Here is an 11,749-nt window from a genome sequence, read left to right on the forward strand (position 1 = left end):
CGTAATTTAAAGGTGTCTGAGTTAAAGGCTCAGATTCACACTGAAAATAGGTCTCAGAAAGCCAGCGGATTTGGCTCAAAACGAGACCTGAACTCGCGAGAAATCAGATCGGGTGGAAAGACTACGGAAGCTCACTGGGGTGAGGGGGGCCGATGCCCACGAAGGCAGCAATCCTGGGCCCTCACCCCAGTACTGAGGGAGACAAGAGCCCAGAGAACCAGGCAGGGAGAGGAGGGGACCCTGGCCAGCCAAGGAAAGGAGACCCCTGAGGCAAAGAAGTGGGCTTAAGGCAGGGGACGAGGAGGAGTTACTGGCTCCCCCCCCAAAGAGAGATCCCCCCCAAAGAGAGACAAGACAACAGGCCCCTGGCGCCAAGAAGAGACACGCTGGGGCGGGGGAAGGAAAGAAAAACATCGGTCTAAGACCGTGGGGGTTGGGTCATGGTCTGCAAGCCACTCAATCTGTGCAGCAGTCGACTCGTCATCCTTCACCGGGAAGGGGGACCTGCCCCAGCCAGGCGGGAGCGAAGGTGCAGGCAGGTTCAGAGGCCAGGGGTCAGCCATGTTCCCCGGGGTCCCTCCTGTCCTTCCCTCGGAGGCTGCCTAGGAAAGACCCAAAGGATGGGTACAGTCCCCCATGGCCCAGGGAAAGTGGTCACAGAGGGTTTCGGCCTCAGTCTGGCTGTGGCCACGGGAGGCAGAAGGTGGAGACTTTAGGGTAAAGACTTTAGGGACCGTCCCTCGCTCTGAATACGTGTGGATGTGAGGGGGAGGTTCTGACAGCCGGAGCCAGTGACCCTGGCAGGGAGACCCCTGACTCGGGCTAGCTTGGGCGGGGCGGGGTGCGAGAGCACCCTGCCCCACAAACTCGGCGTCTGTGACGGGCCAGCTGGGCGGGCAGGAGCAGCGGATGTCCCACCGTCTGGAGGCGTTTGGCACGGTGGCTCTGTGTTGTCCTGTCTGTCCCCTGGCGACACCCTGTCGGGGCCACAGGAGAAAACTGCACAAGAGCCTGGTTTGGGGGTGGGGCTCCGGGGGACCCCATGCCCTCTCAGAAGAGAATGCCATCCGGAGGGAGAGGGGGGACAGGCACGGATTCCTGCACGATGACACCAAGTAAGGGCTGGCGGGGGAGGGGAGAGAGAGAGAGGATCCCAGGCACTGCTGACGCAGGTGGCCTCTCCAGGCTCACGGTGGGGGGGAGGGTGGGGGGCGACTAAGGAGGAGGGGGGAGCAGTCGGGCGGCGGGAGAGTGGGGGGAGTCAATTCAAGTAAAAGCAAAAGGGAGCGGGAGGAGGCAGGGCGGCAGGAGGCGAGAGCCAAGCTCTCCCCGACCCGCGGGAGCCCTGGCGTCACCCCTGCCGCTGCTCAGTCACACCGACGTCTCAGATTGCAGCCTCATGACAAACTTGTGCGACTTGGGATCCACAAACTCCTCGGAGAGTTTGAAGAACGGGACCTTCTTGGTGCTCACCACCAGGCTGAAGTCATGGCGCTTCAAGAGGAAAACGATGCCGTCCTTGAGCCCGCTGGTCACAGGCTCCTCGCTCACCAGTGTCCACTGTTTGGCCAGCCAGCGCTCCTTGTGGTACTGGATGGTGGGTCCGGCCGCCAGGTACCGCTCCAGGAAGGCCTGAGGAGGGGCGGGGGGCTGCGTGCTCACCTCTCCCCCCCTCCCCCCCCCGCCACCCTCGACGTTCCCCGGCTGGCTCTGCTTCCACGCGCTCTAGAACGTTCGAGCGGAAAGGCGCCGAGCTCATCTGCTCTGGACCCTGGTTCTAAGCACAGGGCAGCGGGAGCCCACAGAGGTGACGGGGACACCGCAGGGTCAGGACCGGCGTCCCCGCGCTTTCCCTGCACGGGGCTAGGACCGTGAGGCCTCCTCATTCTTCCTGCCCCTGCATCCAGCTCTCGTGGACGCGGTCACCCTGTTCACCAAGGGTGGCTGGGGACGCCACTCTAGGAGGCTGACGATAAAGCCGAGGGAGGGTCATGGCTCGAAAAGAGCACAGCTGGAGGTCACGGGGTGAAGGGGGGATGTCGGGTGCTGCCACCTCGGAGACGGGAATCAGGCCACAGCCTATTCCCCAGGAGAAACTGTCCCTTCTCCTCACCAGCTGGGAACGAGGCGGGAGGGACAGGGCCAGGGGTAAGAGAAGAGACCTGGGGGGGTGGGGGCTGGGATGTGGTGAGAGCACAGGGGCGAGGGGGGGGGCTGGGGCGGGGCGGGGGGGGGGGGCGGGGCGGGGGGGGGGGGGGGGGGGGGGCGGGCAGGGGGACGGTGGGGGGCCTACCTTGGGTGTCATGTCGTGCGTGATGCAGAACTCCAGGTGCTGGAGAATGCTCTCCATGCTGTGGTACGGCTGCTGCTTGGTGGTCCGTAGATACTTCTGCATGGCACGGGCCATGGAGGCGAAGATGGCCTGGGCGGCCTCCCGGGGGTCCATCACCTCCCTGGGGTTCTTCTGCTCCTCCTCCTGCAGCCGCTTAATGTGAGTGAAGGCCTCCTCCACCGCCACCACAAGCCTGGGGGACAGGGGGAGCCTGGACCAACCGCCCCTCCCCCTCCCTCAGCCCCCACCCCCTGCTCCAGCCGCCTGGGCGAGGCTGTGCCCCTCCCCGCCACCAGAAGCACCACAAACCCACCTGGAGCCAAGGGCTGGGCTCAGGGGGGCCGTGTGCGTGTGTGCGTGGGGGGGGGGGGTGCATGTGCACAGATGCGGGGCGGGGGTGGGGGCAGGAAACAGCTGTAGAGCTCAGTGAGCCTGGCGCGGGGACCCCAGCGTCCAACCCAGACACAGCCAAGAACCGTACTCTGGGACAGGGTGGCACGTGCCTTCCTGACGCCTTCCTCCACGAGACCCCCAAGTCACCCTTCCCCGGGTGCCAAACCAGCAGAACGCAACTACATCCAGAGAACAGCCTTCTACTCAAGCACGGGCAACGTCAACATCTGTCTGGGGACGGGCACACAAGCAACATGACAGCAAAATGCCAGAGGTGAACACACAGGGCCCCAGGGACCGGGACACCTGCTGGGCGTCAGACAACTCACATGTTCAGACAGTACTACTCAGCCGTCAAAACAGGATAAAAAAGAGGAAGGCCTATAACCCAGATGCCGGTTAGGGGCGGGGAGTCATCTGTGAACCACTAGGCAGCGACACGAGGGACACAGAGACAACGTGGGCGAGTCTCGAGGAGGGCGTTAAGGGGGAAGCACGAAAAAGAAGTCAATTTTCGTTAAAAGCACACAACGTCCGGAAAGCCAGGACCCCAGGAACTTCAAGGAGCGGGCAGGAGGGTACTCGGGACTAAGTAAACACGTGGAACATGTCCCGCTTCGGCCTCTCTGGTTATTCACGCGCTTGCTCCGAGGGTCTCTCAGTAAAGCTCCTTTTGAAAACCAAGGGAGAAGTCTTTTACTGGTTACAACCAAGGTAACAGGGGAGGGAGACATCGGCCACGGGCCAAGAACCGCATTGGCAACACAGGAGATCCAAAAGCCTGGTTGGGGCAAAAGGTGAAGGGGGGGGGGGGTGCCACCTCTGGGTTCCTTCCCACCAGGACCATTTCTGAGACAGCTGGAGACACACCGAACGGCAGACAAATGGGGTTGCTGATCTCCCATCGACGGCAGGGACACCAGCCTCATGTCAGAACAGGTAAGGGATAACTTCCTCCCTTGAAGCCTGGAGACCGTGTGGGAGGAGGGGCCGAGGGTCAAATCCTGGGGCCCTCTGCTATTTGAGGCCCCCTGGAAATCCCACCAGACCACGGTGGGACCTGGCAGCAGCGAAGACCCTTCAGGTATGACAAGTTTACATTACAGCGTGAACAGGAAAAAGAGAGGACAGTACCTAAGAACGTACCAAGATACGGGACCCTGCGTGGCTCAGTCAGTTAAGCGTCTGACTCTTGGTTTTGGCTCAGGTCGTGATCTCACGGATCGCGGGTTCGAGCCCCAAGTCAGACTCTGCGCTAGCAGTGAGGAGCCTGCTTGGGATTCTCCCTCTCCCTCTCTCTGCCCCTCCCCTGCTTGCTCTCACTCTCTCTCCCTCCCTCTCTCTCTCTCTCTCAAAATAAACAAAGTTAAAGAAGATGTACCGAGATCTGTACTAGAACCTCATCTGTTGCAGGTAAAAAGGCACCAACAGCCGAGCAGGCCTACGAGATCCACGGGGAGGAGGTCCGATCCAGCCTCCGTCCCTGCTGCTGCAGGCAAGGCTCACCTCGTTTACTGGGCCTTACTTACTCCCCTGTGGCAGGGAGAATTCACAGATGGCCCGTTCGTTCACCCTACCAGATTCCCATCGTCCCGGCTACTCTCTCTGCTGTCTCCGTACATTCTGCAGACGTAATTAAAGTGTCGAGTCGGCTGTCCTGGTCGTTATAAACAAGGAGGTGACCCTGGCCAGCCCGCTCTCACTGCATGAGACCCTTCAAAGCGCAGTGTTCTCCAGGCGGTACAGAACTCGGGGAGACCTGTTGTGGCCGGAAAAAGCAAACCGCAGCACCGCGGCTGCCGCCGAGGCCAGATGACAAGGGACTGATTCCACCGTGACCGAGGAGCTTGGAAGAGGACCCCGGCTCAGACGGGAGTCGTCTTGATTTCAGCCTGTGACACTGAGCGCGGGGCCCAGCTAAGCCGTGCCTGACGGCTGTCTGACCCCCGCGACCGTGAGCTGAGAAGCGTGTGCTGTGGGACAGCGCTCAGCTTACGGGAACTCGTTAGGAACCCAGCGCACCCCGTCGCGATTGCTCACGCGTTCCCCGCAGCCGCAGAACGCCCTGGCCTGGCTCTGCCCGGCCTGTTCACACCCGGCAGGCCCCGGGGCAGCCTGTCCTGGCCCAGGGACCCACCTGGCCCTCCGCTTGCGCACCCTCCGCTCGTGCTCTGCCTCCTCGTAGTAGTATTCATTGTGACTGTTGTCCCGCCGCCGGGCGGCCGCCGCGATCACAGCCCGCGACTGCCCTGTGGAGTTGTTGGTGCTGTTTTCTGCACGGGAGCGGGAGAGACAGGGATGGTCGCGTCACAGCACGCTCGCTCCCCAGCCCGGAAAGTCAGGGCGCAGCCACCTGACCGGTCCAGAGGCTGTGCCCGCCCACTGCGATGCCTCCCGTTCCCGACCCTCCTGGCCACGACTGGGAGAGGCCCCCCCGGAAAGCGACAGAGAGGGCCCTGGAGGGCACGGGTCCTGCACACGTGCCTCCTGGTGCCGGAGGACCTGGAGGTCAGAGAGCTGAGGGCTCGGGGCCAGGGCTGGTGAGCAGACGCAGAGAAGTCAGATTGGGGGGGACACACCACGGCATAAAGGGACAGCAAGTAGCATCAGCAGCTAACACCAGCCACCTGGAGCCAAGGGAAATGACAGAACAAAGGGGCTGGGGAAGCGGGGAAGAGTCTGAGAAGGAAACAGGGAGCAGACGGGAGGGCAGGGGAGCAGGGCCGCTCACCCTCTCCGAGGGAATACACCTTGAAGCCAGACACTTTCTTGGCCAGGACGGACTTGGGCAGGTTGAGGAGGGCAGGGTTGTAGACGGGGAAGTCATGGTAATACTTCTCCAGGATCCACACGGCCACACGCTGGATGCTGTGGGGGAGAGGGCGGGGGGAGGGGGGGAGGGAGAAGGGACAGACAAGGGGTGCCGGGGGGAGGGAGACATCAGGGCAGGTTGGCAGGGTGGGAAAGGACACAGGACAGGGACAGGCTGCTTCCAGGAAGCCTGGCTCAGGGCCTGAGGTCTACTTACCAGGCTCCCAAGCCTTCCCCAGGGCTGGGCCCGCTAGTCCCCTGCGGTGCTGAAGCCCAGGGGAGAGAGGGCATTGGGCCTGGGTCTCCAGCAAAGGGTCACCTCACCCCCTCCAAGTCCCCCAAGATTCCCTACGGGACCAGGAAGTGCCCCTGATATTCTGTAAGGCCTGGGGCAGGGTGGGGGCGGGCAGAGGAACTCTCACGGCACCTTTCCTCCAGGGGTCCCTCCTCTGGCCAGCTCATCTCGTGACCACCCACTCAACAGCTCACAGAGGCGGCGCCTCCAGGGAGGGCTCCAAAAGCGATCCCCCAAGCCCCGTCCGTGCCCCACGCCTTTCTGCCCCTCGGTCCAGCCCTCTGTGAGGTCCCTGATGACCAAACGTTCCTCTGCTGTCTCCCCGCTCCCGACTCCCAGCCCCTCCCGCCCCAGGACCCTGTTGGAGACCTACCGCAGGCAGAGCCCTCGGCCCTCCGGGCGGCCCCACCTCCCCACCTGCTCCCCCCTCGGCCTCCCCCCACCCCCGGCCCGTCGCCACACCTGAGGTGGCCCACGTTGTAGAAGCGGCTGGCGCCGTCGGTGGAGCGCACGACCTTGAGCGTGAACTGGGGCTGCAGCTGGCGCAGCTCCAGCAGGACCACCGCCAGGTAGTGCACGAAGAGCAGGGCGTCCACCAGCGACACGGCGAACTGCACCACGCCCTGGTAGCTGCGCTCGCGGGCGTCCAGGATGCGCACCCCGTAGAAGAGCCAGTAGGAGACGACGAGCAGGAAGACCAGCACCATGAGCAGCGCGCGCAGCACGAACACGCGCGGCAGCGAGGCCTTGGGCCGGCGGAGGAAGAGCGCCCAGCTGCCCAGCAGCAGGATGAGCAGCTTGAAGGCCACGGAGATGAAGAGGCCCTCGCAGGCCGTCCCGCACGGCTCCAGCTCCTCCCGCCACAGCAGCGGGGGCAGCAGCAGGAAAGCCAGCGGCGTGAGGAAAGAGAGCAGCGCCAGCGTGGCCCCCGCCGCCACGCCCAGGTGCCGGGAGCAGTCCAGCGGGACGCTGTCCTCCATGTCCTTGGCGATGCGCGTGAGGTCATCGTGGGAGATGCTGTGCTCTGAGGTGCCCGTCACTACAGTGGTCGTCTCCCCCCAGTTGTCATCCTACGGCAGGACGAGGGGGGAGGGGGGAGGGGGAGGAGAAGCGGGAAGGGAGGGGGGAGGGGAGAGGAGAGGGGGTGGGGGAAGGAAGGGGGAGGGGGGGAAGGGGGAGGGGAGGGGAAGAGAAGCGGGAGGGGAGAGGTGGGGGAAGGGAGGGGGAGGAGGAAGGGAGAAGGGGGAGGGGAGGGGAAGCAGGAAGGGAGGGGAGAGGGGAGGAGGAGGGGCAGGAGAAGGGAAGGGAGGGGGAGGAGCAAGGGAGAAGGGAGGGGAAGGGAGGGGGAGGGGGGAGGAAGGGAGAAGGGGAGGGGAAGGGAGAGGAGGGGAGAGGTGGGGGAAGGGAGAGAGGAGGGGGAAAGGAGAAGGGGGAGGGGAGGGGAGGGGAAGAGGGGAGGGGGAGGAGGAAGGGAGAAGAAGGAGGGGGAGGAGAAGCAGGAAGGGAGAGGGGACAGGGAGGGGTGGGGGAAGGGAGGGGGAGGAGGAAGGGAGAAGGGGAGGGGGAAGGGAAGGGGAGGGGGAGGAAAAGAGAAGGGAGGGAAGGGGGAGGAGGAAGGGAGAGGAGGGGGGAGGGGAGGGGGGAGGGGTGGGAGAAAGGAAGGGGGAGGGGAGGGGGGACAGCAGAGCAAGAGAGAGGAGAGAGGGCAGTCAGCCCATATGCAACCACCAAAGTATTTAGTGAGCTCCACTGTGTGCCCAGGCTTGGCACCTCGGGGCTGGCCCATCTGAGGCTGGGCCCTCCTTGCACACATGAGGGAGCCTGGGAAAGAACACCAATGCCCAGATCCCGCCCAGGAGGACGTCAACCCTCTTTTAAAAAACAGATGATTTTAACGTTCATCCAAAATTGAGAATCACTGAACTAAACAGTCCCTAAGGCCTGTTTACTGAAAACAGGGCCTGGGGACCAGCAGTGTAGACATCTCCTGGGAGCTTCTCAGAACTGCAGAGTCTCAGGCCCCACCCCGCATGGACTAAACCAGAATCTGCATTTTGACAAGCCCCCCGTGAATCCCTGGAACATGAAATGTTAGTGTGAACTGAGGCAGCCAGCAGACTGAGTGAGCAGGGTCCGCGTGCAGGAGCAGAGCCGGGGGCAGCCCGTGGGGTCTGGACAGGCCAGGCTGACCACTGAGAGCCTATCCTCCCGACATCGAGAGCCACTCAAGGTGTCTGATTCGGGGAGTGACCCGAAACAAGCAGTGCGGTGAAGGGCGGAGGACGCAGGGAGCGGGGAGGAAGGCAGGTGATCGGTGCATGGCATGGGAGATGGGCAGACTCAGGGCCACTCTGGGTCTCGGGTCTGCCCCGCTAGCCCTGCCATCTGAATGCCCACAGCACAGTGGCCGCCTGTTCCTGGAGGCAAGGGGGTTCCTGGAGGCCAAGGTCCCCAAGTGTCCTGAGTCTGGTCCACTGGAGCTATCTCTGCAGACGCTGGCCACCCTCCCACAGAAGGGCCCCAAGACCACCAGTGGCCATCAGCGCCCACACCCTTCACTCCTAGACGGCCCGGGGATACGGAGTCACAGGGCTTAGACACGGGACGGGGAGTGTAGGAGATGCCCGGCAGGGTCAGCGATCAGGGGGTTGACGAATCTCCTCTCCCAAGAACAGAGGAGCCTGATCTGATGGTACAAAGTGGGTGTACCGACCACTTTCAACTCAAGGTCTACTCCTCACCCTAGGCTGACCTCCAGACACACTGCCTGCCCTCTCCCCCACCACGGCTGAGCTGACCGTGTCTCGCAGTCCCTTCGAGAACTCAGGGCGCCAGGTCTCAGGGAGAAGACGGGATTGGGAAAGAGGGAGGGGGGCTATTTCCCCCAGGTACTCATCTGCTCCCAAGACCCAGGAAGTCCCCGTGTCGGTCACAGAGCTTTCCTGTGAGGGAAGAGGAGCTGGGAGTCTCCAGCCAGAGATGGTCCCGGGGAAGGAAGAGCGGGAGGTGCCTTCAGAGTCACCCCAAATCCTGCCCCTGCCCTAATCCAGCACTGAGGTCTGCCTGCTGGCCTTCCTACTAGGTGAACACAGAGGGCCACAGAGCTTAGAGCAGGAGCAACCTGCTCACCCCGCCCCGAGTGACCAGCGTCCTTCCGGCGGCCCCCCTTCTCACCTCCCCCTTTCTCCACCGACTCCTCCCACACCTGCTTCCAGCTCCAGACCCAGACGGTGCAGTTCTGCAGCCTGACACCAGAGGGCGCGGCAGAGCCCCTGCCTGAGACTCCAGGAAAACTCAGGGCTGCCCACGCCACCCCCCAGGCCGCACCCACCGCCCCCTCCTGCCCCAGGTTCCCAGCCCATCTGACCGGCGGGCCTCAGCTCAGAGGAACCAGGCAACTCCCATTGGACAGCCCAGGTCACCCTAGCTCTCTGAGAAAAGGAGGAAGGGGCTGCGGCTTCCAAAGGGATCTCTACTAAATTCCCTCACTTCTACTGAAACAGGTCCTCCTTTGGGACCCCAAGCACAGGACATGTGACACGAGATGCCCTCCCTGATAGGGCCACTGCCCGAAGAGACCAGGGTTCCAGGCCCTTTCCCCTCTGACGGACCTCCAGGTTCATGGATCTGCCTGAAAACACCTGGCCTGGCCCCCACGCCCCCCGATGCTCACCCGCTCATCCCCTCGCGTGGACTCATTGTCCAGCAGGGGCTCCCCTGGGGCCTGGATCGTCACCGACTTGTCGCCGCGGCTCCCATCTCGGCTCTTAGAGCGGTGTCGGTCCCGGCGGTCCCTGCAGCAGGCGGCCGGGGGCACAGGTCAGAGGGGGGACCTGGGTCGTCTTCTCAGCAACCACTACCCCACCACCACCCCTGTGCACGGCCACCTCTCCCCCCACCCCCCTGACCCTCCGCCACCCATGTCGCCCCCACGTCTGCCCACCTGTGCTTGCGGGAGCTGCGGGAGTGGCCCGACTTGTAGGAATAGCCCGAGTACTGGGACTCAGTGTCCATGGCGTCCGAACGCCGGGCCTTGTAGCGCTCCAGGGCCACAGGCTGGGGCCTTTTGGGGGGCCCCACAGCCACCTCCTTCAGCACCGGCTTCTTCAGGCCAAGGGGCACCTTCAGGAAATCAACCGTCACCCTGAGGGACTCTATTTTGCTGGACGGGTGGGCTTGTCTCAGAGAAAATCAAGCGACGCGCCTGAGAAGAGGAAGCCGTCGGTCAGGAGAAGCGGCAGCTCCCGTGGGGTCAGGGCAGAGAGGTGACCAGCCCCGAAGAGCGGCTGCCGCAGGAAGCTGTACTGGCCCAGCCGCTGCCCCAGACCAGTCCGCCCCGGTTCCCGCTCCGTCCAGTGGGCCCGGTTCCTCCTGCCCTGCCTCCCAGAAAGCGCACCCCGAGGCTGTGCCAGCGGCTCGGGGCGCAGGGCGGACGGGCAGCAGAGGCCGCAAGGAATGACCCAGCCCGGGACCCCCCGGAGCGGAGAACCAGGGCAACCCTCTGCTTGTTCTCGGCCAGGAAAGCCGTGGCTCAGAGACGGCAGGTTCTGGCCAGGCGGACGGGCTGGACCGACGGAGACCGCACAGAGCACAAAGCAGCTGGCCTCTGTCCAGGCCTCTCTTTCCCCCTCATCTTCCCCCCACTCGTGACTTCTGAAAGGGCCCACGGGGGGAGGGGCTGCTCACAGCCGTTTCTCTTGTCCCAATCTAGCCAGAGCCTACGTCAAACCTACCCGGAGTTACAGGCCGGGTCAGGCTGGCTGCTCCACGGAGTGTGTGTGTGTGTGTGTGTGTGTGTGTGTGTGTGTTCATGCACACCAGGGGAGCGGGGTGAGGGATGGAAACTATGATAACGTGGGCGGGGGGAGCAGGGAGGAGAAGACCGCGGAAATCGTTCTCCGAAGGCCCGAAGTGCTGAAATGGGCCATGCGCTGGGGAGCCTTCCTGGCTGTGCGTGTCCCCAGGGGCAGCGTGTGTATTCAGTCTGTTCACCTTCTACCTCTGCAGAGAATGAGCTCTTCTTCCTCCCCGCTTCCCGACCCTCAGCCGCATCCTGCTGGGCCCTCAGAGCCCACCCACCACCAACTAACAGCCAACCTGGCATCTTGCCCTCGGGCCCACCTCCACCAAGGCACGCGCGCGTTTCCCAGCCTCCCTTGCCGGGCCATCAGCTCGCTCTCGGGCACCTCTGTGCACCATGCACCCTGCGAGGCCCCGGGGAGTGGCGGGGGGGTGGGGGGGGGAGGACAGCGGGGGACCCGACCCCGGCTGGCGGGGCACAGGCACGCTGAACAAGTAAACTGGAGTATGAATGGCTAACTGCAGGAGTGATGGCAGGAACAGGGCGGAAAACCAGGAGAGGCAGCGCCGGGGGCTGCGACTTTGCACTGAGCGGTTCTAGAAAGTCTCTCTGAGAAAACGACACCTGAGCCTGAGGGAGAACAGCACTTAGCCAGGCAGAGAGGTGACAAAGGCAGGAAACCGCCCTGGGGAGACGGAGGGCAGCAAGGAGCTTGGTGGATTCCAGGAACCAGAAAAGGCCAGGGCAGCGGGAGCCGACGAAGATGATGGCTGGAGGCGGCCAGGGGCCAGGTGCAGAGCTCGTGTTTCCCCCAAGCACAAGGACGACGACCACAGGAAGCCCGCGAAGGATTTTAGCTGTGCAGGCGGGGACTGGGGGAGGGGCGAGCAGACACGGGAACACAAGGAAGGAAGCTACTAAGGCGGCCGGAGGCAGCGAGCGGCCCTGGAGGAGGTGACAAACAGCCGGTGCGAGACGCGGTGGTGGTAGGATCAACAGGGCCCGCTGAGGTCTGGCTGAGGGGAGGGGAGCGCCCGGGATCCCTGGCCTGAGCAAGAGAGGAAGGCAGGGGAGGAGGCAAGTCTGGGGAGGGAAGCAGTGAGCTCCATTCCCAGCG

The 11,749-nt window shown here is 63.7% G+C and overlaps 1 protein-coding gene across 1 annotated transcript; it reads right to left on the bottom strand.

Annotated features, from left to right (window-relative positions):
• Positions 1-1,206: 1,206 nt before the first annotated feature.
• VANGL2 (VANGL planar cell polarity protein 2) lies at positions 1,207-10,058 on the bottom strand. The gene is made up of 7 exons (XM_049634688.1): positions 9,775-10,058; positions 9,505-9,625; positions 6,294-6,901; positions 5,457-5,593; positions 4,863-4,998; positions 2,294-2,525; positions 1,207-1,632 (listed from the first exon to the last, which is right to left on the bottom strand). The coding sequence occupies exons 1-7, from the start codon at positions 9,843-9,845 to the stop codon at positions 1,372-1,374; spliced, it is 1,566 nt and encodes a 521-aa protein (XP_049490645.1). The 5' UTR covers positions 9,846-10,058; the 3' UTR covers positions 1,207-1,371.
• Between the last annotated feature and the right edge of the window lie 1,691 nt (positions 10,059-11,749).

The sequence above is a fragment of the Panthera uncia genome, chromosome F1, assembly GCF_023721935.1.
Source record: "Panthera uncia isolate 11264 chromosome F1, Puncia_PCG_1.0, whole genome shotgun sequence".
NCBI classification, from domain to species: domain Eukaryota; kingdom Metazoa; phylum Chordata; class Mammalia; order Carnivora; family Felidae; genus Panthera; species Panthera uncia.